The sequence below is a fragment of the Gopherus flavomarginatus genome, chromosome 22 (genome assembly GCF_025201925.1).
Source record: "Gopherus flavomarginatus isolate rGopFla2 chromosome 22, rGopFla2.mat.asm, whole genome shotgun sequence".
Taxonomy (NCBI): domain Eukaryota; kingdom Metazoa; phylum Chordata; order Testudines; family Testudinidae; genus Gopherus; species Gopherus flavomarginatus.
In genome coordinates, this window is record NC_066638.1 from 9,794,954 (window position 1) to 9,818,187 (window position 23,234).

General features: G+C 56.3%; 2 protein-coding genes across 3 annotated transcripts; one reads left to right on the top strand and one right to left on the bottom strand.

Annotated features, from left to right (window-relative positions):
* Nucleotides 1-1,595: 1,595 nt before the first annotated feature.
* Nucleotides 1,596-11,095, top strand: FAM110D (family with sequence similarity 110 member D). Of its 2 annotated transcripts, none has more exons than XM_050932667.1 (2): nt 1,596-1,651; nt 6,845-11,095. In XM_050932667.1, the coding sequence occupies exon 2, from the start codon at nt 7,149-7,151 to the stop codon at nt 8,214-8,216; it is 1,068 nt and encodes a 355-aa protein (XP_050788624.1). In that variant the 5' UTR covers nt 1,596-1,651; nt 6,845-7,148; the 3' UTR covers nt 8,217-11,095. The 2 variants fall into 2 exon arrangements, with proteins under 2 accessions (XP_050788624.1, XP_050788626.1); XM_050932669.1 differs by lacking the exon at nt 1,596-1,651 and adding an exon at nt 2,370-2,423.
* Nucleotides 11,096-12,961: 1,866 nt separating this feature from the next.
* On the bottom strand, nt 12,962-20,748 carry C22H1orf232 (chromosome 22 C1orf232 homolog). The gene is made up of 4 exons (XM_050932679.1): nt 20,565-20,748; nt 18,449-18,535; nt 16,330-16,427; nt 12,962-14,948 (listed from the first exon to the last, which is right to left on the bottom strand). Exons 1-4 carry the CDS (start codon nt 20,649-20,651, stop codon nt 14,648-14,650), a joined length of 573 nt encoding a protein of 190 aa, XP_050788636.1. The 5' UTR covers nt 20,652-20,748; the 3' UTR covers nt 12,962-14,647.
* Nucleotides 20,749-23,234: the final 2,486 nt, after the last annotated feature.

Genomic DNA, 23,234 nt, shown 5'->3' on the forward strand with positions numbered 1-23,234 from the left:
GCGAGCTAGGCAGGAGGTGATCTCTCCATGGGCTCGATGCCTAATCGCGCTTTTCCATCTCTCATGTCTATGGTCCTGCCTCTCAAAACGGGTCTGGAGCGTGGAGAACTGAGCCTGGTTTCGAGTCTGAATAAGCTGAGAGCAGAAGGAACCAGCTGCCCTGTGTCTGCTTCAGCTCCGCCTGCAGCCCCCCGCCAGCTGCCCCGAGAAGCGTGTGGCGTGTTGTTTACAGATCTGGTTGGTCTCCCTGCCTCAGTGCTGGGGGGCAGTGGGGGGGCCTTTCCCTGCAGAATGAACAGCCCTCAGGCAGGTCAAAGGGCAGATGTAAAAATAACCCCTGGCGCTCACTTCACCTTCCTGCAACTTATAAACTCCCCAGGAAAGACTAAAGGCACAAACCTTCCACTGGCTGGAGAGGGTTTGGCCAGCTCGTAACCCTTTCGCTGCCAAGGAAATGCACCAGCAGGACTGGTGCTTTCCCTCGGCTGGTTCAGAATCTTGTGTCTAGAACCATTGTAGGGACAGCAGGACACGTCCCTGCTAAGGGACAGTGAGAGGGGAAGTAACAGAGGATCAGGGCTTGTGCGTGTTAACGGGCCTAATTCCCCTCTGGTGTTGCTTCACTGCAATGTGTGTTGGGGATGGATCTGGGCCAGGGAGTAAACGCAGCAGATGCAGAGAAGTTCTGGGAACTCTCACTGCTATCCTCCTTGCAGTCCCTGCCTGGTACCTGCCAGTCCCAAGGTCTGGTCAGACACAGCCGGATGTCAGCCAGGGGCAGCTCCAGGCCGCAGCATGCCAAGCGCGTGCTTGGGGTGGCATGCCACGGGGGGCGCTCTGCCGGTCGCCGGGAGGGCGGCAGTCAGGGTGCCTTCAGCAGCATCCCTGCGGAGGGTTCGCTGGTCCCGCGGCTTCAGTGGCAGACCCTCCGCAGGCATGCCTGCGGGAGGTCCACTGGAGCCACGGGACCAGTGACCGGCAGAGCGCCCCCCGCGGCATGCTGCCGTGCTTGGGGCGGCAAAATGTCTAGAGCTGCCCCTGGTATCAGCCCATCAGCGCTCAGCAGGGCTCCCCGGGGAAGGTGAACTGCAGTCGAATTACTGCTGCTGGGCTGGACCTCAGGCCTCTTGAGTAATGAGGTGTAAAATGAGAAACAGCTGCACCTTCCTTCCCCCCCCACCATCTCACTGTCTCATTCCAGATGTGGGGCTGGCAGGGAGAGGGCCGAGAGCAAAGCGTCTGTTTGCTGCAAGGGGCTGAGAGTTATCTCCCAGCACAGACAGTGACACCCCCTCCGTTGGTGCAACCTCCCCCCACACATGACTGCCCCAGGCTGCGTGGGGTCAGGAGGGGAGGGGTTAATGGAGGCTGGGTGGGGTCAGGAGGAGAGGGGTTAATGCAGGCTGGGGAGGAGGCAAGGGGTTAATGGAGGCTGGGTGGGGTCAGGAGGAGAGGGGTTAATGCAGGCTGGGTGGGGTCAGGAGGGGAGGGATTAAAGGCCTGGGGGTGAGCAGGAGGGAAGGGGTTAATGCACAGGGAGGGGATGTATATCCAGCAGCCGCTGCCTGCCCTGGCTCAGCTCAGTTCCCTGGGAGCTCTTGGCAGGGCAGGACCAGCTGGTGCTTGCCTGGAGATGCCATAGCCGGGCTGGGTGAGTGCCCTCTCTGCCCTGCCGCTCTGTGCTGAGGCACCACAGCTTGCTGGAGCCCCCGACCCTGCCCTGCCATGGGGCCCCACTGCTTGGCTCAGCAGAATTTCTGCTGCAAGGCTGGGGTGGTCCCAGGGCCAGCATTAGGGGGTAGCAAGCAGGGCAATTTCCTGGGGCCCGTGGCACGGGGGGGCCCATGAAGCTGAGCTGCTTGGGCTTCGGCTTCCTGCCCTGGGCTCCAGCCACTCTAACACCAGCCCTGGGGGGGTACTAACAGGGGGATGAGTGGCTGTGCCAGGCTCTGTGGGCATGGCATAGTGTCTTGTCCTTTGGGGCAGGCCATGCCCTGCTGTGGGCTCCAATGGGATCCCTGTTTGCTCTGTGCAGCCTTAGCTAGTGGGTGCCACCTTCGGGCGTCCAGCTCTGGTCCCAAGGGGGCTGGAGGCCTGTACTGGTTGCTTTTGGGAGCTGAGATCTGGCTGCCCCATGTTTGAGCTGTCTCTGCCGGGCACGTGCCAGGGAGGCGGGTGAGTGTCTGCCCTGGAACTGCTTATTTATAGTGCTATGTTTGGGAGGCAGAAGTTCAGCTCTTTGGGCTTTTTATAGCAGGTTCCCCCCTCCCCCCTTGCATCTTAGTGGCCCTGGGATAACATGGGATGGGATCTAAGCTCCCAGCTGGAGAAACTTTGGTCTGGCTTCAGTGCTGTGTTAGGATCCACAGGAGGAAGCCCCCGGGGGGACCCTTCCTGCAGCCTTTACAGCCAGTCTTCCCTTGGTGAGCAGTGCATGGGGTGATCTTTTCAGATGCATGTTTTCTGCTCTGGTGCCTGGCAGTGAGGCATTTCGTGCCCTGGCTGCTGCTGTCCCAACTCATGTGGCATGCGTGTGTACGGTTTTCAAGTGCTCAGCTCCTGTTTATAGCCAGTTTTTCAAGGGTATTCAGTCATCAACAAGCTGAGCTCTCCTGAAAATCTGGTCTTTGGTGTCCTAGCCATCTTCCAACTCTGGAACTCTCTCTCTGCCCTGGCAGTTTCACCTGCGCAGCATTCTTCTTTTCCTACACCAGCTGTTGGTGTAGTGTTGCTTTGTGCTGGTCAAGACTTGCTGTGTTCCACCCCATAGGTGGGTGCAGTGATTCTTACCTGTCTTTACATACAGGACTTGTGTGGCTTAATCCATGCACGTAAAATGCTTTAAGGATACCCACAAGGTGCTGTATCCAGGCAAAGTGGTTGTTGCAGTAGTAGGAACAATTGCATTTTGACTCGGAACTGCTGTGGTGCTTCTATCTGGAGCATACTGGGGAGAGCTAGTAGAAAACTTTCCTGGCAAAATATGGGGTTGCACTGAAATAAAATTTCCCTGGGGGGGAAAGAACCTGTTTATTTGTCTTGCGATAGCATGTGAGAGGCTTGGTCAATGCACTGGGGCCCATTGTGCTAGGGGCTGTACAAAGTAGGACAAAGTCCCTGCCCCCAAAAGCGGACAGCTTAACTATTGAGATGACAGATGGAAGCAGGCACCTAGAGCAGCACAAGGGAACCAAAACTGTTGATTTTTTTGTTTGTTTTTGTTTTGTGTTTGTTTTTAATTGGGAAAACACAAAAGGAAACGGTTTGAACAAGTGTTTCACTTTGATAGAACACATTTCCTCTCCCAATTTCTCAACTTTCCAACTTTTTGTTTCATGAAAATTCTCCCAGTTTTGACTTTTCCTCCTCCTTTGGGATGAAAGCAAATGTGGAAAGTGGGATTTCCTGCAGGCTGGAAATTCAATTTCCCCAGTGACTCTAACAACCACTCGGGAGCTGGTCTGTTACCTCCCCTGCTGACTTGATCTCTGCTCTGAGAGCTGGAGTTGAAATTCCTGCACTCAGGACTGATCGAGGCAGTGAACCTTTCCATCAGAAATGCCCCCTGGGAAAGTGGCAGGGAATCCGTGCCTCTATCGTGCAACCCCTCTTTGTGTGACCGAACTGGGTACGCCAGACCCTGGGCAGCCTCTCCCTGGGTGGCATGAAGTCTCCATGTGAAAGTCTTACTGATCTCCAGCATGTGGGGTCTTTTCCGTGACCGTGCAGGTCAGAGGTGTGTGGTGGGATTAAATGGCAGGAAAGGCAGAAGGAACCAGGCCTCAGCTGGTGGAGGGTTTGGTTGGGTGGATGCTGATCCCTTCCTTACCACAGTATCATACTCCAGCTGTTGCCTCTTTCTCAGTCCAGACTCTTGCTTCTCGTCTCAGAGGTCTCTGTTAGTTTGGCTCCAGGGAGATCTGGCTCTGCCATAGACTTCCTGCGGGATCTCGGGCAACTTGCTTAACTGCTTCATGCCTCCATTTTCCTGCCTGTAAAATGAGAATGAGACCGACATGCCTCTGGGGGATGTTGAAAAGTTTATTTTGTTCTCATTTGTCATGTGCTTGGAGCTCCTTAGCTGAGAAGGGTGAAGTGTTCCTGTGACAAGTTACCTGGGGGTTTGTCCTGCGTGTTCTCTGGCAGGCTGGAGGGGAATTGTGGGGGGCGGGAATCCAGCTCAGAGTGTAGACAGGCTTTTTTTCCAGCAATGGGCAGAGAATGGTGCCTGCCTGGGGCAGGCAGGCTGGTTAACCATTAACGTCCAATCAGTCACTGCTGGACTGAGGAGCTCTTCAGCGCCATTTGTGTCTCTTCTGTTAAAGGAAACCATCTGCTTGGGGCATTTACAGCTTCTGCATGTGTCTCCAGGCCCCCTGCCCTAGCTGCTGTCAACTTCAGCACCAGATTTACTGCCCTGGTCCCACCCTGGCCCTTCATTAGCCAGCCCCTTAGGCTCAGATCTTGCTTTGTCCCAGTCCTTCCCTGGATGGATGGTCAGTTAAGAGGTGAATAAGAGCCATTATTCCCCGTAGGCTAATAAAGGCTCTTGGATGGTCACGATGCCAGCAGTGACCTCTGGCTGTTCATTTAGGGCCTCCTATGAATTAGGAATTAGTCATGGGGCAAAGCTGGGGGGAATCTTGCCCTTTCTAAGCCCTGTTGGTCGCTGGCTTGTTTGATGTGAATATGAGATGGTTGGGAGCTGAGCCTGCAAAAGTTTAATGGTTCTGGGATTGGCCCACCTGCTCCAGGATGAGGCTCTTTGGTTCTGGGACTCTTTATCTTGGGCAACTAGACAGGTGCTTGTTTCTATTACAGTAGCACCTGGAGGCTTTGCACATACACCCAGTCGAGCCAATCCCTGCCCAAAAGAGCTGACAATCTAAACAGTCAAGCCGCATGGGGAAACTGAGGCACAGAGACATGGGGGAAGTGATATGCCCAAAGTTACCCTGCAGGTGAGAGCTGGGAGTAGAACCCATGTCTCCCAACTCCTGGTCTGGTGCTCGAGCTGCCGGGCCATATTGCCTCCGTGGGGACTTTAGCCCTCAACAGCCACTGTGGAGTCAGTGTGTCAATCGGCTGAGACTTGGACGGATTTAAAAAAAGCCTTTTTCTTGTTTTCCTTTCTGAAAAGGGAAACCCAGAACGGAGCCCGTCCCAACCCGGGGCCGCTCAGACGCTGTGATTATTCTGAGCCACACGGAAGGCGAGTGGAGCCAGAAACGCCCTTGTGGCTTTTCCACCTCCTGCCGTCTGGTTCCTCCCCTCCCAGCTGCTCCAACCTGGCTCCCGAAGGTAGCACCGGCAGTGCTGGGGGCTGCCGGGAAGCATGGGTGGCTCTGCGGCACTTAAGGGCCGGATTGTCTTTGTTCTGCTACCGTTGGGCACATAAAGATAAGGCTGCTGGCTCCGGTATTTTTTCCTGTTTTAAGTTGCTCTTGGAAGCTCTGCAATAACCCAGGCGACTTCACAGGCTGTTCGGTGCTTTCCTCTTCCTGCCGCGATTAGTCCCACCTAGAGGCCTGCTGCTGTCTAGAAAAGGGCCCCTCTCCTGTCCTCTCCCAGTCTCTTTGCTGTGCGTCTGAGCTAGCCAGTCAGGTTGGGAGCTGGGCCATGTGCCCTCCTTGGCTCCTACTCGGCCTGAAGCATGGTGGCACTGGCATCCCAGCAGAGATCAGCCTGCGACTTCTCCTTTTCCAGCATCCTGTCTGCTGCCATGCTTCAGAGGATCAGGGGCTGTCACGGCGGGGAGAGGGGGACCTCACACCCATCTGAACAATGCCCGAGCCCCTCAGCAGCCCGACCCACGCCACTCTGAACTGCACGATGCATCTAGAGGTGGCATCAAAACCCTCCCTGAAACTGCAGCCCTGGCCGGCTGCCCCGTTCCTCCAAGGTGCCCCCCTCCTTCTCATCAGTGTCTCAGTTGTGGCCCTGTGCGGTAGTTAGGTTTCCTCCTGGTGTCTTGAATGCAGCCACGGGCATGGGTGGCTCACAAGGGCACCTAGCCCGGCCCCTTTACTGGACAAGAAAATCAAGCTCCTTCCCTGCTTCCAGCTGCCCCCTCTCCTCAGCTCTGGGTTGCCCTTCGCCTGTGCGTTCTCCTCCTCTCCCTCTCCTCCATTCCCCTACCCCCATCGTCTTGGGCTCTGGGCTGTCTGGGTGCCCATCTCTGCCATGGTGAGGGGGAGAGGCTCAAACCAGAACCCTCATCTACCCCCATTTTGTGGGGGAGGCGTGTCTTCCTCTCGCTCCTGAATCCTTGGTCCATCTCCCATAGAGCCACACAGCAGGCAGCAGCTCTGGGCTGCCCCGTCCCCACTCTCTCTGACTGCAGGGCCTCATCCAAAGGGTCCTGCTTTGCTCCATCTCCCACTGATGCAGCTGAGCTGGACACACCACTGCCCGCTGTGCTGGGTACGGGCCCCTCCTGACTGCCTCCTCCACAGCCATGTGCAGCAGCTGGGCAGCAGGCAGAGTGGAGCTGGGGCAGGGCTGTAGCCTGGGTGCCATATTACACTGGTGGGGAGTGGGGCACCTCTCTGTGCCCACAGTGCCAGAGAGGGGGAGATGGGGTGTGCGTGAATGACCTAGTTGGAGGGCAGCTTCCCCTTGAGATGATGGTTCCTGCTCAAAATGGTCCTTCTCCTGGGGGACACTTGGGTGCTACATTATCTGCATCCCCATTCCCCTACAAACAAAATCCTCCGGAGGTGGGACCAGGTCCTTCCCCAGCCTGGGGATGGATGGCAGCTGCCCATTACCCATGCAGGGCCCTTTGCTGGTGGAGATGGCAACAACTTTCCTATTACTAACCACTTCCCTCCTCTCCTTCCAGGAGCCGAGTGCATCTTCCCCACGGCCACTGAGGACTGGCTCCTGCAGTGGGGCAAGGAGCAGAAAGCTGGCTTCTGGGGCTCCTTGCGGATACGGAAGCTGGTGCCAGAGAGCCCCTCTTGCTGTCCTGTCTGGATACAGGTTCTGGCTTCTGGGTGAAGAGCCACATCGGCGTCCTGTGGCCCACTCGAGGGGCTGGCTTTAGAATAGTGTGGATTTGGGGTTTGGGGCTTTCGTGCTATGGTTCCCCTGAGGGGACCCCCATTGCAGGTCGCTGTACCCTGTTCCTGAGAGCCGAGGTGCACATGCACGAGACCATGAGGCCTGTGTCTCCTGCAAGTAGCACATCGCCCCTGGGGCTGCTGAACCGGGGCCCGGAGTATCTCCGCAGGCAGATGGAGGTGGGGAGCGGGGGCCGTACCCCTAGTGCCGTGGAGAGGCTGGAAGCTGACAAAGCCAAGTATGTCAAAACCCAGCAAGTGATCAACAGCCGGCAGGAGCCAGTGCTGCGTAGCTGTCCCCCGCAGCCTTCCCCTCGCAGCAGGAGGCGCCTGACTCTCCACCAGTGTCACGAGATCTGTCAGAGCTCAGAGCTGGGCCGAGACAGTCCCAAGCAGAACGGCCCCAGGAAGCTGCTGCCTTCTCCCCAGTCCCCCGTGGCGCGCAGGGGCAGCAGCAAACGCCTGCTGAGGCCCGACTCGCTCATCATCTACCGGCAGAAACGGGACTGCACGGCTGTCAACACGGAGAATGCCAAGGGCTCCGGCCTGGTCAGGCGGCTCTTCCAGGGGCCTCTGAGAGACAAACTCCCCAGCTCCCCCTCCTCCAGGGGCCTGGGTGACGGGCAGCAGGGGCCGGAGAGAGACGAGACCCCCATGGTGTGGGTGCCGGTGGAGAAGGAGGCTGCTAGAATGCAGAGCCCAGGGGGCAGCATCTTCAGTCCGAACGCGAACCCTGTGGTGCAGCCTCCACGCAGCAGCCAGACGCACCTGCCCAGCCCCGAGTCAGGACCAGGCCCGAAGGAGACCAAGAGGGAGCTGGGCCGAGGCTGCTCCCTGCCCCTCTCCGAGAAGGAGAGGTTTTTCAACTACTGCGGCTTGGACCGGGATCTGGTGGAGGTGCTGGGCAGGGAGAGGTTTGGACCTGCTGGCTGGGACGTGGCCTCCTCCTTGCTCCTGGGTAGCGCAGGCTCGGCCGGTTCGGAGCATAGCGGGCCGGCCCACTCCAGCGACTGCGAAGCAGGGCCCGATGTGGAGTTGCCAGGCGCACGGTGCTGCTCGACCGTCTCCATTATCGAGCGCAACGCCCGGGTGATCAAGTGGCTCTATGGCTGCCAGAGAGCCTGGGCGATGGCCAGGGAGTCCACGGTCTGAGGGAAGGGCCCTGGCCAGCCTACAGAGGCCCCTTCCCATCTCAAGGGCTGGGGACAGGCGACCTCCACTCCAGCCCAGGTGGTTCCCGGCACTGGTCACGCCCGCCAGTCCTGCCTCCTGCGAAGGCAATGGCAACCCCCCTCCCCGGTTGCTCTCTGTGCGGGCAGGAGGCGGCCTGGGGCATGAACTGGGCAGATCATTCGGCCCCTGGGTGAAGCAGATGCTCGTGGGGGTGAAGGTGCCCTGAGCTGGCTCCTGCCCTGGGTATGTGCAGCTACCCACAAGTACCTTTCTGCACTGGGGCTGCCAACTGGGGACTGTTATGTAAATGGGGAGGAGGGGGCAGGTGCTTCCAGAACTGCATGGCCTAATCCTGCTGAGCCGGGGAGGGGGTGTGGGTGACATTCACCTCTCAGGGCCCGTGTGCTCAACAGAGACTTTCCTCTTTTTTGAATGATATTTTAAAATGTGCCCAGGGAAGGAATTGTGCTGGGGGAGAGGGCTTGGAGCAGCCCCCCCAGGCTGCCCCCCTGCTTCAGCTCCCCCTTGGGACTGGTGCTGGCACCTGAGTGTGGGAGCAATGGGACTGGAAGGGGGAGACAAACTGGCCACTCCCTGCGTCCCCCTTGACTGGCCCTTTAACCCTTTCTCTGCTGCTACGCTCTCGGCCTGGCCCCTTAACTGATGCAGCCAGCTCTGCGGTGGATGAGGTCGGAAGGGCAGAAAAGGACCCTCTGGCTGCATGGGCTCCTCCCTCGCTGAGGGATCCAGGAATGACCAGAGGCGCTGGCATGACGCTAGCAGACTGGGAGATGTTTAGGTGTATGGCTGCAGCTGTGGGACCTGGCTGTACCAGCCCTGGGAGCCCCCCATGCTGTCAAACTTCCTTTTTTTTCCCAAGAGAAATTGTTTCATTTTGGCTGGATCTGAAAAGTTCTGAATAAAGCCGGCTGTGTTTTCAATCCTGCCGCATGTGATCTCTGCCCAACAGCAAGGATATGTCAGAGCTGCAGCCTGTCTGCTTTTCTCTGGACTCCCCTCTGCCTTTCCCCCGTGCTCCACGTGGGAGCAGCGTGGCCAAGTGAACTGAGGAGGGCTCTGAGCCACTGACTCTCCTCTTCCCGCTAGAGCAAACAGAGGGGAAGTACCTGGATTGCAGTGGGCCATGCTGGGATCATGGCCATGCTCAGGCTAGGGTACAGAGCATCACCAGTTCTCCCACCCCTCTCCCATCGGCAGAGTTCAGCGTCATTCTGGAGTCTGCTTTCCCTTGGCTGGTGGGCCAGTTCCCTCCTGGGGGTTGCGGGAAGATGCCAACAGGCTCTGCCCTCCTGCGGCCCCTTCCCCCCCCCCCACAACAGCAGCCTTTCCTTCAGCAACTTCCACTGGCCCCCATCCCTAGCTTTGGTTCCCCCTCCCAGCCCCTGCAGGGCGGAGCTGAGCTCCCAGGAGCAGGATGATCCTTTCCAGCCTGTGCAGATTCCAGCCTGACAGGAACCTGCCTGAGAACGCTCTGAGGGATGATTTACTCATCCTTTCAGGAGCCCCGATCACCTCCATGACCTGTGCCCTCCTCCTCCAGCTGCAGGAGGGCTCTGGCACCCGCTGTGCTCCAGAAGCTCTGCTGTGATAAATGGCTCCCTTTAATCTGCAGGGGAAGAGGAGTCAGGTTATCTCAGGGGAGTGCTGAACCAACCGACTCCTTTCATGTCCTCTGCTCATCCCCCGCCCTCCACCTGGGCAGTGGCAGCTGCCTCCCAGCTGCCTCTTGGGGTCACACCTTCTGCTTGACTTAAAACACAAGGTGGGGCTCATGCCGCTAGGACTCTCCCAGCCAGCCCCACCGCTGGCTCTAGTGGAAAGGCCTGTAACTGGCCAGGAGGAATGGCTAACAGGAGAGTGGTTCTCTCTGGTGGGCCATGGAAGGGGAGCCCCTTGGGTGTGGGCAGTTAAGAGGCAAGCAGTGACCTGAGTGGAAAGAGGTGGAGAACCAAGATGGAGCCCCCGCCTCTAGGATGGTGGGTTGAAAGGAACCCCTCTTGTGACTGAGAACTGGAACAGTCCAAAGCGTGTTCTGTGTCTTGGGTTATGAGTTTGTTGGGCCTTGGTATGGTTCATAGCAGCCATGTTTATCCTAAATGTTGCCATAACTAGCTGCCAGGTTGGGAGGCCAAACACTCCACAGCGCTGGCCATCCACGCTTCCAGCTTTGCACTGTGCTTCCTGCTCCCAGTTGGCATGTGACCCATGGTACGGGAGTCCTGTCAACTCCTAAGGCCACATGGCTCGATGCCTGTGGCGCTGGGGCCCAGCAGTGCACCAGAGTCGCAGCAATTAATCCGTGTATGGCTTGAGCTGTCCTTTCTTACAGCCAGGTGCCTCTGCTCCATGGCACGCACTGTTAGCAAATAACACCTGGATTTACTGATTAAAAATCAGGATCTCACTAGTGTATGAGGAGCTGGGGAGCCCATTCTCTCCACCCCGAAAACGGTCTGGGACTGTCACTGTCTATTCTAACATCTTTCTGCTTCGTGTTTGGGAGCGGCCTGGCAGCCCTGAATCTGAGATCTTTGAGCTGGCCACCACTCGCCTTCAGACAGTTACATCCTCGCTGGTGCAGCCAAGAGGATCAGATGATGCTTCAAGTTAATCAGCTGGAACTTCTGAACTCTGGTGCTTCTACCTGGCATTGTAGCTAAAGCGCTCTTTACACTTACCAAGGCCTCCTTGGAGCGAGGCTAGGCAGGTCTGGCTGGGGAACCACACGGGCCCCCTCTGGCCTCACACTCTATGAATGAAAATTGAGGAGTTCGATCAGTTCTTTTCAGGGTGCTTTTCTCATGCTGCAGACTTACTGACACCTAGTGGCTTCTCTAGGAACAACGACCGTGTCAGGGTGACTTTAATAAAAGTTTACCATGTTGATGTTCTTTCTTTTTTGCAGAATTGGGGGAGGAAGGAGGTTGGGGGAGGCTTTATACTGTTAAGGAGAAATTAAAGATGGGGGCAGTGAGGATGTAAAATTGGGCCAGGAGCTAATGTCTAGGCTGCAGGATTCATGTGGAATCTATCCCCCTTGCGCTGGGGCCAGCAGTGGGAGTTGAGAGGCGAGGCAAGGGGCTTGCTGGGTCTGGGCTCTGTAAGTGGAGATGGGGCAATACAGAGGGGGTGGAGGTGCTTTTGTAGAACCTCTTTGGCCAGCTCCCATGCCAGGAGTTTGGGTGGGATCCCACATCCTCTGAACCTGAAATTGCAGGGGTGGGGCACTACCGGGATCAAGGGTTCCTACCATGTCCCAGGACTAGCAAGAAGGTTAACAAGGCCCCGTGCTACATTAAAGCCACTCCTGCTCCAGCCCCTAGAGATCCCAGCTCCTGCCTGGTCTTTATCCCCCCACCTTTTTTTTTAATGCATAAGCAAAACAGACATGAGAAGAATGAAGGCTGGAGAGGCTCTGATTGGTGAGGTGGCTTTCCCTGGCCATATGATCTTCCTCATGTGCTCTGTAAGCCTTGATCTTTGTGTAGAAAGAAAAAGAAATACTTACACCTCAGTGTCAGATGCAGACAGAAGCACTGCATGGGGCAGGGGGCACATGTGGGGGTTATGTGCCTCCTCCACAATTTCTGCCAGGTTTTATATGTGCTGCCCTGAACACCGCTGCATATCACCAGAACCTTTACGTTGTGTGGCCCACCCCCCTCTTCTGTCAATGGTTCTGAATCATCTCTGGGTGCAGGGAAGGTGAACTCTTCCCCCCAGGAGGAGCAGGGCTTGTTTGGCCTGTGCACGACTGTAGAGATCTTTGAAAGGCTGCAATGCAACCCATTCAGGAACTGAATCTGTCTTAAATTTCTCTCGGTAGCCAACTCCCTGATGCCAGACCAGAGACTGAGAGAACCTGGTGGGCGAGTGCCTCGCAGCGTATTGGCCTGCTATGCTGGTCTCTCTCTTTCTTGGGTTCCCCCATTGGAAACTAGCTCAGGAGCGCGGGTTGCATGGGTGGGTTGAGCCTGCCCCTCTAGGTGATCAGTTCTGAGCTGCGGGAGATGGACTATCTCACTGCTAATCCTCTCTGAGATGGGTGGCTCTACACGGCCAACGTGGACTCCAAGGTTGTGTATCTACAGGCCCCTGACATGGTGAACGTTCTCCCTCTGCCAGGCTCCCAGGTAAGTCACCCTCAGGTCAGCTTAGTGCCAGTTTCCATTGAAGCTGTATTGCATGCAGCAGCTTATCCCCTAGAGACTAAGCGGAGAATGATAAACTCCTCTCACTCGGACTCGGGGGGGGGGGGGAGCGGCGGATCCTCAGTGGGTGTAAATAACCAGAGCTCCACTGATATCACTAGTGCTATGCCAGTCTCCACAAGCTGAGGATCTGGCCCAGGTTGCCTTGTTTTCCACTAGACTGTTTCCACTAGGGTGTTTTTCCACTAGACTGTTCAGTAGAGCAAGGGGGCATTTGGCCCTGTTGCTAAATGCTGGCCCCCTGCTCTGAGCTACTCTGCAACCATACTGAGTAAAAATGTGAAGACATTGCCAGTTGCAAAAGTGTGACTGTCCTTTGCAGTGTAGCCCCCTAGCTTGACTCTGAGCGCCGGAGAGATGCCACAAAGAAATGATCCCAGGTCGAGCCGTGTCCTCGGCTTGTGGAAACGGAGGTTGAGGGAAGGGATCTTTACTTTATACACTTCTACATATGATAAAGATCAGCTGAAACTCACTGCAAATGACACCATCAGTGTTAAACAGGCACAGCGGCAGGAAAACACCTCACTCACGCGCGCTCTGCAAATACCCCGGCCAGTCAAACTGCAACCCCCGTCCATGTGTGATGGTGGGTCTGAGACACAGAAACAGAGTTTCATGCAGGAAAGCTTGGCTGGGTCGCTTCCCTGCAGCTAGGTGATCCAGGCCTTACAAGGATCTGTGGATCAGTAATTCACAAGCCACCATGAACATCTAATTCTAGAACTCTTCCTGCTGGAGGGTGAGTTCCTGGCACTCCTTAGCCAAACACTAACCCAGAGGCATGAAGAACCTGCTCCTTCTTATCCAGCCTTTGGCCAAAGAACGTGTCTGAAAGCCTGGCTGCCCTGGTTACACAAGTTAGGATGGAAGCCACCATGGCCAAGCTTTTTAATGCACCTAGTGATCTTTGGTTCTTCATTTTCAGGTATCCGAACTAAGCCACCTTTAAAGAGGGTCTGGCTTTTCCGAGGTGAGTGCTCTGCTCTTTCAACAAACCGGGCCCCTATAAGAGCTCCTAGGCTCGGCACCCACAGGCTCTGCTCACTTCTGAAAGTCTTGGCTTGCCAGGTTTGGGAAATCCCAGTACACAGAACTGCAGCTCCTCAGGCTCTGGGCTTCCTCCACTGCAGCTATGCAAGGATCACAAAGCGCTCTAGGTACATGAATTGCTCTGTCCATGTGGCAGGCCCAGCCCAGTCACTTCACACCATGCCTGGGAGGTAGCAGATAGATAGTCTCTTGCTCACATTTCAAATGTCGTGCAAAGAGCTTACAGGACTTGCCCACAGTCACGCAATTCAAGTCAATAGCAGAGCAGGGACAAGAACCTGGAAGCCCTGGTCCTGCTCTAACCATTAGGCTGCGAGCATGTTGTATAGTACGGGTAGGGAGTGCTTAGCCCTGTGAGATGCGTCACACACGGGAGTGGTCCCAGAATCTCTCCCTGATGGAGCAAATGGTACAGAACACAAGGGAGGAGCTTAGTGGAGACCTCGCTCTGACAACAGCTTCCCTGCAGTGGGAACCTCATCCATACCATGCAAAGAGGCCAGTGCTGCACGAGGGTCATCCAGGGGGGTGTTTTCAGCTGAGTTTCAATGCGTTACCTACGTGATTCTTCTGGGCATGATGGGTGCCAGCTGGACCTCCACCGTGTCCCCAAGATGCCCACATGGTACGAGCTACCCTGAGCTCTGCACTCCCAATCCAAGTGCCGCTGTTGGCCCAAGGCGAGGGGAGCAAGGCTCCAGGACAGGCTAACCCTGCAGGTCCCTCCTTCAGCATCAGAGCGCTGGATTCCCCATGCCCAGCCACGTTCTCAGGCCCAGCTGGTATCCCAGTGAGCAAAGCCCAGGGCGACCAGTGTCCCCGTGTGAACCGCAGAACTCAGAGAGCGGGAAAGACGGTGAGACCCTCTAGTCTCTCCACCCCAGGGCAGGCTGGGAGGGATCCCCAGAGGGAGAAGGTATTAGCCACTGAACAGTCCAGCCCCTTAGCGCACAGGGACAGACCCCGGGGGTGGGAGGCGGGGTACTGCAGCCACACTGTGGGTGTTCTAGGCTGACGGTGCTGCTGGCTCCTCTGCAGTGAGGGAAAGGGTTAAAATGCTGGGTGTTCTCCTCCCGAGTGAGCGAGGGGCCCTCGGCTGAGGCTGACGGGAAAAGTCCTTCCGCTCTAGTTACCCTTGGGGGCATTTTTATTCCTTATCTCAGCCAGTTTGCTGACCAGGAAGCCCCACTTGAAGGTGCCCTCTTCTGGCTCCTGGAGGTCGCTGCCGTTGTTGGAATAGGTGGGCTCCTCTCCCGGGGGCTCCCCTGGCGCCTCGCTGAACTCGGCCGCTGGCTCGCTGAACTCAGGCTGGGCCGTCTTCTTGTCCAGGGCAGAGGCCTGCTGCCACTTGGTGGCAAAGACATCCCAGAACCCTGATGTCGTCTTCCCTGCAGGGGGTGACTCTGCTGGCTTTGGTGCCAGGGGGCTGGAAGCAAGAGATGGGGAAATTAGGGGGCAGGGAGCATCTGAGCATAAAGATCCGGACACACACTGGAGAGGAAAAACAGCTGCAGCATGCTGCGGGGGACAGCGTCAAGGAGAGAAAGAGAGGAGCAGCAAGAGGGAGTCGGGCAGTATTGCAACATACAAGGAAGAGACTGAGCCTGTATAGGAGAGGCACAGACAGGCACACAAAATGATCCAGGGAGTGGCAGACAGGATGCCAAGTCCTGGTGTCTGGCAGGCTGCTAGAGCACAAGAGAGAGAGGCTGATTTGCACAGACGTGACTGTAGTTTAATAAGAATCCCTGAGCTACAGGCTTCCCTTCAGCAGATGTTACTGAACCAGCCTGGTTGGGAAGGGCGTGGCTTCTCATTAAGGCACGGGGGCTACCTGAATGCCAGCCCCTATTCCTAGGCACAGGGCCAGAACACAGGCATCAGCCATGTGGGCACGGTGATGAACAGCTGTCTGCTGGGCTCAAGGATCACCCTGCCTACGTGACTGGGGGTGCTCAGAACAGGGGCTTTGAACTCTCCTGGCCTGGGAGGATCTGCACATAGAGGACAGGCAGCTTCTTATTGCAAAGCTGCTGGCTCTTGGGGCTGAACCGAGGCCGCCCCGGCAGGAGGCTGGAACGGTCTCCACATAGGCAAAGGAGCACATGGGAACTGGGTCACTTTTCTACAGTGTGACTGAGGCACCTGGTGAATCTCCAGGTCATTTCTTCTCTCTCCTCCTACACTGGCTCCTGAGCCAGGAAATGCCTCTAGATCTAATCACTTCGCATCCAGGACTGGAATCACCTGGACAGATTTCCACATGGATGTGACCAGGACAAGATAGCAGCAGGGTGTGGTTCTCTTGCCTTCAGCCTTCACCGGCGGCCATCTGAGTGGCCTGTGTATCATGTCCCCTGGCTAGTAGAAGCAGAGGTGGGAAGATAGCCGAGGGGGCTGTTGTAGGACACAGTTTCGGGTTCAGACTCAGCCATGGGGTAAGCAGGTGTAGCTCTCACTGATATCAATGGCAGTGGGGTCCATGTACAGCAGGGATGAGTTTAGTCCTAAGCCCTCGCTGGAATCCAGGTCAATGACAACAGGGTCATTGTGATCCTCGACTTGAGAGGACCCCTTGCCTGGTTGAGAGCTCAGGTCTCACAGGGCCGTACATGCATCCTTGCTCTGTACCTCACTTGTGCCTCGCTGCCTGCAGTCTCACCCCAAAGCCACCCCTCAGCCTGGTCCTCAGGCCTGTGGCAGACCCTCAGCCCTACCACAAGCTGGGCCATGGCTAGCTGGGCACTGCCTAGAAGGACAGGAGCCCGATGGAGACGTTACGACCCAGACACGAGCGTCAGTCTTACTGGTCAGCGCAGGGCTCGGGGGTCAGCAGCCTGTGCTCATCCTCCCTACTGAACAGAGACGACATGCTCCTCCAGCCTCTGGCGCCAGCCCCCTGGACCTGCGGAGCAGAGAGAGGGAAACCACTGGTCAGTGAAGCTGCCCAGGTCCAGGCAGGAGTGGAGCTAGTGTGGTTTGGCCGAGCTCATGTGGGGCCCTGGGAACATCAACAGGCCCCAAAGCTTTGCTCTACGGGACTGACGCAGCAGGAATGTGTTTCCTCTGCCTTCTCCTCCTCCGCACACAGACGAGCCTCAAGGACACACCCCACAAAGCATCACCCTCCTCCTCTGGCAACCTCAGCATCCCCCCCACCCCCAAAAGAGCAGTGCTAGTCTCCACTCCAGCCCCTCGTCCCAGGTTAGGCAGGGGACGGACACCAGATTCAGAAGGGAGGTCTCTGCCCCGTTCAGCCTTTTGCATGCCCACTGCCCCCTTGTTTTCCATGCCCCCCTTTGAGTGACCCCACTGATCATTGTGCGGGTGAGGAACAGCCGGCAGAGACCCCGGAAGCCCACAGGTGAGGGGGCGTTTGCTTTCATCTTTGTTAGGCTGGGTGTAGGCTCTTTGGGGCAGGAACCAGCCTTGTGGTCTGTTTGTACAGCACCTGGCGCCATGGGGCCCGGGTCCAGGACTGGGCAACCTCGGTCCTAGAAGGACAGCACAGACATTATGATGGCATATGACAGGGTTCCATGCTCACACTGCCTGTCCCCCACGAGACTCAACCACGCCCTCCACATGTTTATGGGCACCTGCCACCCACTGCAGCAAGAAGGCTCCCATGGGGAGTTCTGCCCATCAGGGTGGGAAAGGGGTGAAGGTTTGAGCAGCTCGAGCCGGGCTGGCTGGAGACTGATCAGAGCCAATGCAGCTGGGCCAGGGAGGGGATGGCTGACTCTGGAGGGAAGATACAACCAGTGTAACGGGTGCCTGGATACAGCTGGGCACCCAGGGCCACAACACAGCACCTAATTTCTAGAGCGCTCAGTGCTCTCGGAGTCCCCTGAAGCTGTGATCCGACATGGAAGCAGCCCCCATGCCTGGCCACCGATCAGGGCCTCCAGCAGACAGGCAAAATGCCCCTGAGGGGGATCTGGGCACTCAAATGACGGGTTTTTTTTTTGTGGTTGTAGATCTGCTGTCCCTTTCTATTATCTGCGACTACTTCGCCTTAGGCCGGGCTCTGCACTAGCACTGGTGCTTTGCTGTCTACCTTTGGAAGAGGCTGTTTCTTTAAGGACACGTGTAAGAAAGACCAGGCTACGGTCAAATCAAACGCACCTGTCTCTGCTAATTCACATTCATTAAAGAAACCTGTGGCCAGGGGAACCCTGGTATTAGAGCCAGAGGGCTTGCGTCCTCTTTATAATTGCCTGGTTTGATTTGCCTGCTTTCCCGCAACATGGTATTGCACGTTTAATCCCGCATCCGGCTTTCCCCTCGGAGCACTGCCCTCTCGGCCAGGCGACAGCTCCGCTGCCTTCTTCCCAGCGCGGAGCTCTCCTAGCCAAGATGGGGCCCAGGCTGTTTGTACCACACTGTGGTGAGGTGAGCCCCCACGCCCAGGGTTTGGCCTCGCCTCGTTCCACTGCAGTTGGGCCCACCTGTCCCTTGTCTCCAGGCGTGCTCTGCAGTGAAGACAAAGCCCCTGTTACATGCTGCAGCAAGGCAAAGCGTACTTCAGTGCTGGGCTGCTACAGATCCCTCCAGGATTGGCCGGGAGTCTCCCAGCATCGGCATCGATCTCCCGGTGACTTTTGAAAGCCATCCAGGAGAGTTTCATGGGATATGTTAAGAAAATGACATTATGTTGTGTTGGTGGGGGGAAAAAATCTTCCGCAATAGCTTCAGTCAGAGTTGGCAACCCTACAACGTGGTGGCACCGAGGGGGCGACAGAAAGCCAGGCAAATCTCCAGGGTAGATTGGAACCTACAGAGACTCCTGAAAACAATCCCAGTGAGCGGAGAAACCCCAGGCTGGTTCGGCTGGGGTGTGGTGACTGGGGCCAGAGGTCTGATGCTAAGAGAGAGCCGGCCGCTCTGGGAGGCAGGTGGAGTGCCTAAGAGAGGAGGCCTTACCCTTCGTGCCAACTGGGAGATGGGGTTCGATCCCTCCTCCATCAGAACCGGGGCATCTGTGGTTTCCACCAGCTCGGGGTTATCCCCCTGAAACAAACTCACAGCATCAGCCACAAGGCAGCACCTGGAAAGACCGGCTGGCCCTGTCCCTGGGTGAGTGGAATTAGCAACAGGATTTCTCACCCCCTAGGCTCCCCTCCCCCCAGTCATTTTTTCCTCCTCCTCCTCTAGCTGCTGCCTCTGGACTCGGTCTGGTCCATGCACTAACTATTCCCTGTGCAAGGAGCTTCCAGCAGAATTCCTCAGTCGTTTGGCCCTGGTCCTAGCAGGGCTCCTTGTCCTACTGTTTGACCCAGGCTCGGTGTTGTGGCGTCTCCTGTCTATTCCCTACTGAACAGAAGCTCCCTTCTGCAGCTCACCTTCTGCAAAGAATCAGGTCAAGCCTTCAAACCAGGGCGGGATCAAAGAATTCGGGGGCCCTACGCACTATGGAAATGGGGTCTCCTCACCTGCCTTCACCTAGACAGTTCAGTTCAGTTGGAAACTAGCTGTGGGCAAACCAGGCAGCTGCCTAGGGCTTCAGGATCTGTCGAGGGGGGTCTGGGCCAAACCTAAGTGGGTGGTGCTCAATCCTCCCCCACTTCTACCATAACCAATGTTTTTTCCAGTGGTTGGGGAGCCTCTCTGAGACAGGGGCCTTGTGCAAGTGCACATTGGCTAATCCGGGCCTGCTTCAAACCACCCCGTGTGACTAGATGGAAGCAGAGAGTCTTGCGTTATCACCTGACTCCAGGAGCTGGCGCTTTAAGAAAAACACCAAAAATCACACCATTTGGCCACACTGAAGATAAAGTGACCAGGCGAGGTCTCTCCATGCCCCATCTGCCATGCTAAAAGAATCGTCTCTGCTCTGAGTTCAGCAACTCCTAGAGCACCGACCCCTGTACCCCTGGTCCTTCTCCCTGCCCTGTAGCAAGCAGTGCTGAGTTGACAGGGGCCAGGGCTGGGTTAGTATTTCGCTGCACTGAAGGACACAAACCCAATCCTGCTTGCCCCACCCCGAGACTCTCCAAATTGCTCGGATCTGATTTTTCTTTTTAACTGAATGATTTGTCAGTACCCAGAATGCAGATCCCAGCAGCCCTGCCAAAAACCGGGGCAGGGTGGGCAAGCCAAGCAGAGTGTCTGAAGTGGCTGGCGGCTGCCGGGGCACAAACACCGGGTGCCAGAAAGTGACTGGCTGCCACAGGCTGCAACAGCCGCAGCAGAGGGAGGAACAGCACAAGGAGAAGCAGCAGCAGGTAGCGTGGTGGCTGCTGCACTGGCTGTGACCATAGCAGTAGGGACCCCAACGGCCGTTGTCCTGCCAGAGACTAGACATGGCAGCAGCAGCGGCTGTGCTGTGTGCTGTGACTCTCTGAGTCTGGGAATCGATGAATAAACTCCAACGTGGCTTGGGAAAGGCTAGTGCCAAAGGGATTGAGAGTGTGGAGCTGGGGGCTGGGTGGGGATCCTGAGGGCACAGGGTACCAGAGCAGGTGGAGCTGGGGACTGTGTGGGGATCCCGGGGGCTCAGGGTACCAGAGCCGGTGGAGCCGGGGGCTGTGTGAGGATCCCAGGAGCGCAGGGTACCAGAGTAGGAGGAGCCACGGGCTTGGTGGGGATCCCGGGGGCTCAGGATACCAGAGCAGATGGAGCCAGGGGCTGTGTAAGGATCCCAGGGGCTCAGGGTACCAGAGCAGGTGGAGCTGGGGGCTGGGCGGGAATCCCAGGGGCTCAGGGTACCAGAATGGATGGAGCCAGGGACTGTGTGGGGATCCCAGGGGTGCAGGGTACCAGAGCAGATGGAGCCAGGAGTTGTGTGGGGATCCTAGGGGCACAGGCTACCAGAGCGAGTGGAGCCGGGGACTGTGTGAGGATCTTGGGGGCTCAGGGTGCCAGAGCAGGCAGAGCCGGCTGCTGGGCAGGGATCCTGGGGACGCAGGGTACCAGAGTGCATGGAGCTGGGGGTAGTGTGGGGATCCTGGGGGCTCAGGGAAGAAAAGCTAGGAACCCCTGTTGCCTGCCCCTATGGCCAGCAATGGAGACCGGAGGCCCCTGCCAGGACCGTCCCTACCTCATCCTTGAACTCCTCCTCCTGCACCTCGCTGCCCAGACTCTGCAGCACTTTGGACTTGTAGACTTTCCAGAATCCCTGAGTCATGGTGGCAGCCGAGAGGTTGGCCCTGAGGCCCAGTGGCAGCCGGTAGCAGGAGAGACCCGGACAAGCAGGCTCCTTGTGCTTTAGGCGGTTCTGTCTGTGTGGTGCCTGGCAGCCTTTGGCTCAGCTCCTGTGCCCCGCATGCCTAGGGCAGGGGTGGGGGGCCATTGCACAGATACACCCGGCGGCTCCAAGGGCTCCGCGGGGAATCGAGGACTTGGCGGGATGCTGGAGAGTGCTGCAAACTCGTACCTGGCACCGGCTTGGGCTTGCTGGGATCTGGTGTCTTCATTAAAATTGCAGGGGCCTCCTTCAATATGCAGTTCAGACCACAAAGAGGAACTTGATCTGGGTCTGACCCAGAATGCCAATGGGTTCCTAGACACAGGGTCAGTGGGCTTGTGGGGAGTTCTAGCCGCCTGATCCTGGAGGGGCTGTCCCCTGTCCTTCAGCTCCCCCCATATCTTGCCCCCAAGAGAAGGTTCTCTCTAGCCCCTCATGCATCCCCTCTGTCTTGTTCCCAAAGGGGGCTCTCTCCTGGGCCACAGCTACTGTCTCCATCCCACTCCTTGAGTCTATGCCTGGCCAGTCAGCATCTATGTCCCTTTGCAATAAAAGTCTGTCTCTTGCCTACTATCTGTTCCTCTGCCCCTGTAGCATCTTGCAGCTCCCAGGGTGAGGTGCTTGTGCAGCCCCCACCCCCTCCTGGGGCCTGCAGACAGTGTCATCCCAGCTTGGCTGAGCTCTTGCATTACACTTCATTGTTTGTGGCCTGTAACTGATCCCCTCTGAGACGGGCGCCTGGAACACAGTATCTCAGCAACCAGCTGAAAATAGCGTCCGGCAGCTAAATTATTCCTTAGGAGTCGCCGGCCCTGCAAACCCACCCCTTCTCATTCACGGATTTAGTTTCCCCTCAGGGACCGAAAGCTTTTTGGAGTTGGGTCTATGCAAATTGCTAACGAGGGAGGAGAACTCGAAGCTGGAGTAGCAGCAGAGCAGCTAGCTGCAGTCTACGAGGAAGGGGCTTCTTGCCCGCCACACATGAGATGAAGGGACGTGGAGGCAGATGGCCACTGGTGGTCCAGAGTGGCAAGCCCCTGATGTCTGGTATGGGGGTGTCTTTTGTTCTGCCACCCTACCTGAGCTGCACTGTGAATGCCAGAGGTCTGTCTGCCATCGCTATGTGCCTGTATGTATTATTGATTCCTAAGCAGAGAGGTAATGTGATCAGAGGTGGCTAGCTGACTGATGGCCACTCCTTTGTTGTGGGTTGACAGATGTATCCAAAATGCACGACTCTGTAGTTCCTACACTTCATGCCATTAAGACACCCACCTCCAGTGGCGTTTAGTCATGCTGAGAACCCCCCAGCTCAGTGCAGCAGTGACCTCACCCAAAGTGGCAGCCATGCACCTCCCCATTCCAAAGGTCACCCTCAGGTTAAAACCCTGCCACCATTTGTGCTGTTTGCCTTTTGACCCTCACTTTGCTTGGGCAGAGAGAGCAGAACAGGCTGGACCACTGGTTCTCTAGTCAGTATCAGATTCTCCCCTTGCGGGGGAAGTAGAAGGTTGCAGACACTGTGGGGGAATTTACACACCCCAATCAAACACTATTACCTCAGAAAATCAAAATCCACAACCACATTTCTAGGTTTGTGTGGTGTTTAGATGTTGCTTGTAATTATTAGAACTCAGAGCACTGGCTGTTGGGAGTCTGCAAGGCCAGGAAACAGGAAGGACAGGGGAGGAGTTGAGGAGGCTGAGTGAGAGTTACAGAGGGTGCAGCAGCAGCTTGGTAAAAAGGTTTCCACTGTAAAAATAAAGTCCTGTTGAAGCTTGTTAGGACCTTGCCTGCTTGATACATACAACAGTTTGTTATTTCCTGCCAGACAGGACCCAGTGATGGCTCCATCCCACAAAAGCCTGCTCTTGATTTCACCAAAATGGAAAGCCAAAGTCAGACTCACTGAGTGTGTTTAGCTCTCCCAACGTTTTCTTTTCGGGATTTCAAGATCATTCAATATATGGGTGCAATACTACTACTAACTGCACCTGTCTGTATCACTTTTCATTCAGCCAAGCTGCCTTAAAGAGTTTATTTATAGAGATCATTCATCCACCATGCAGGCATGCCCACCTCTGGAGTGGGAGGCTACAGCTGTTTATACACAGCAAGGGGCAGGGCACATCATGGTTTCAAGCAGAAAGTGAAGTACATTAGAACATAAGAACGGCCAAACTGGGTCAGACCAAAGGTCCATCTAGCCCAGTACCCTGTCTTCCGACAGTGGCCAGTGCTTTAGAGGGAATGAACAGAACAGGTAATCGTGCCTTTCCTGGACACCGACAAATAAAAGCTGGAATTCTTCTGGCTCACCTGTGTGTTAGTACTGTTAAAATAGGTATCAGAGTTATAACAATGTGCTTAGTGTTTAGACCAGGGGTAGTCGATTATTTTTGCCAAGGTTCACATTTCTTGATCAAGGTACAGTCAAGCTCCGGACTCCAGAGAAACATTTTTCACACTAAGTGCTACTGTTCAACAAACACATACAATTCTACGTAATATACCCAAGGGCCT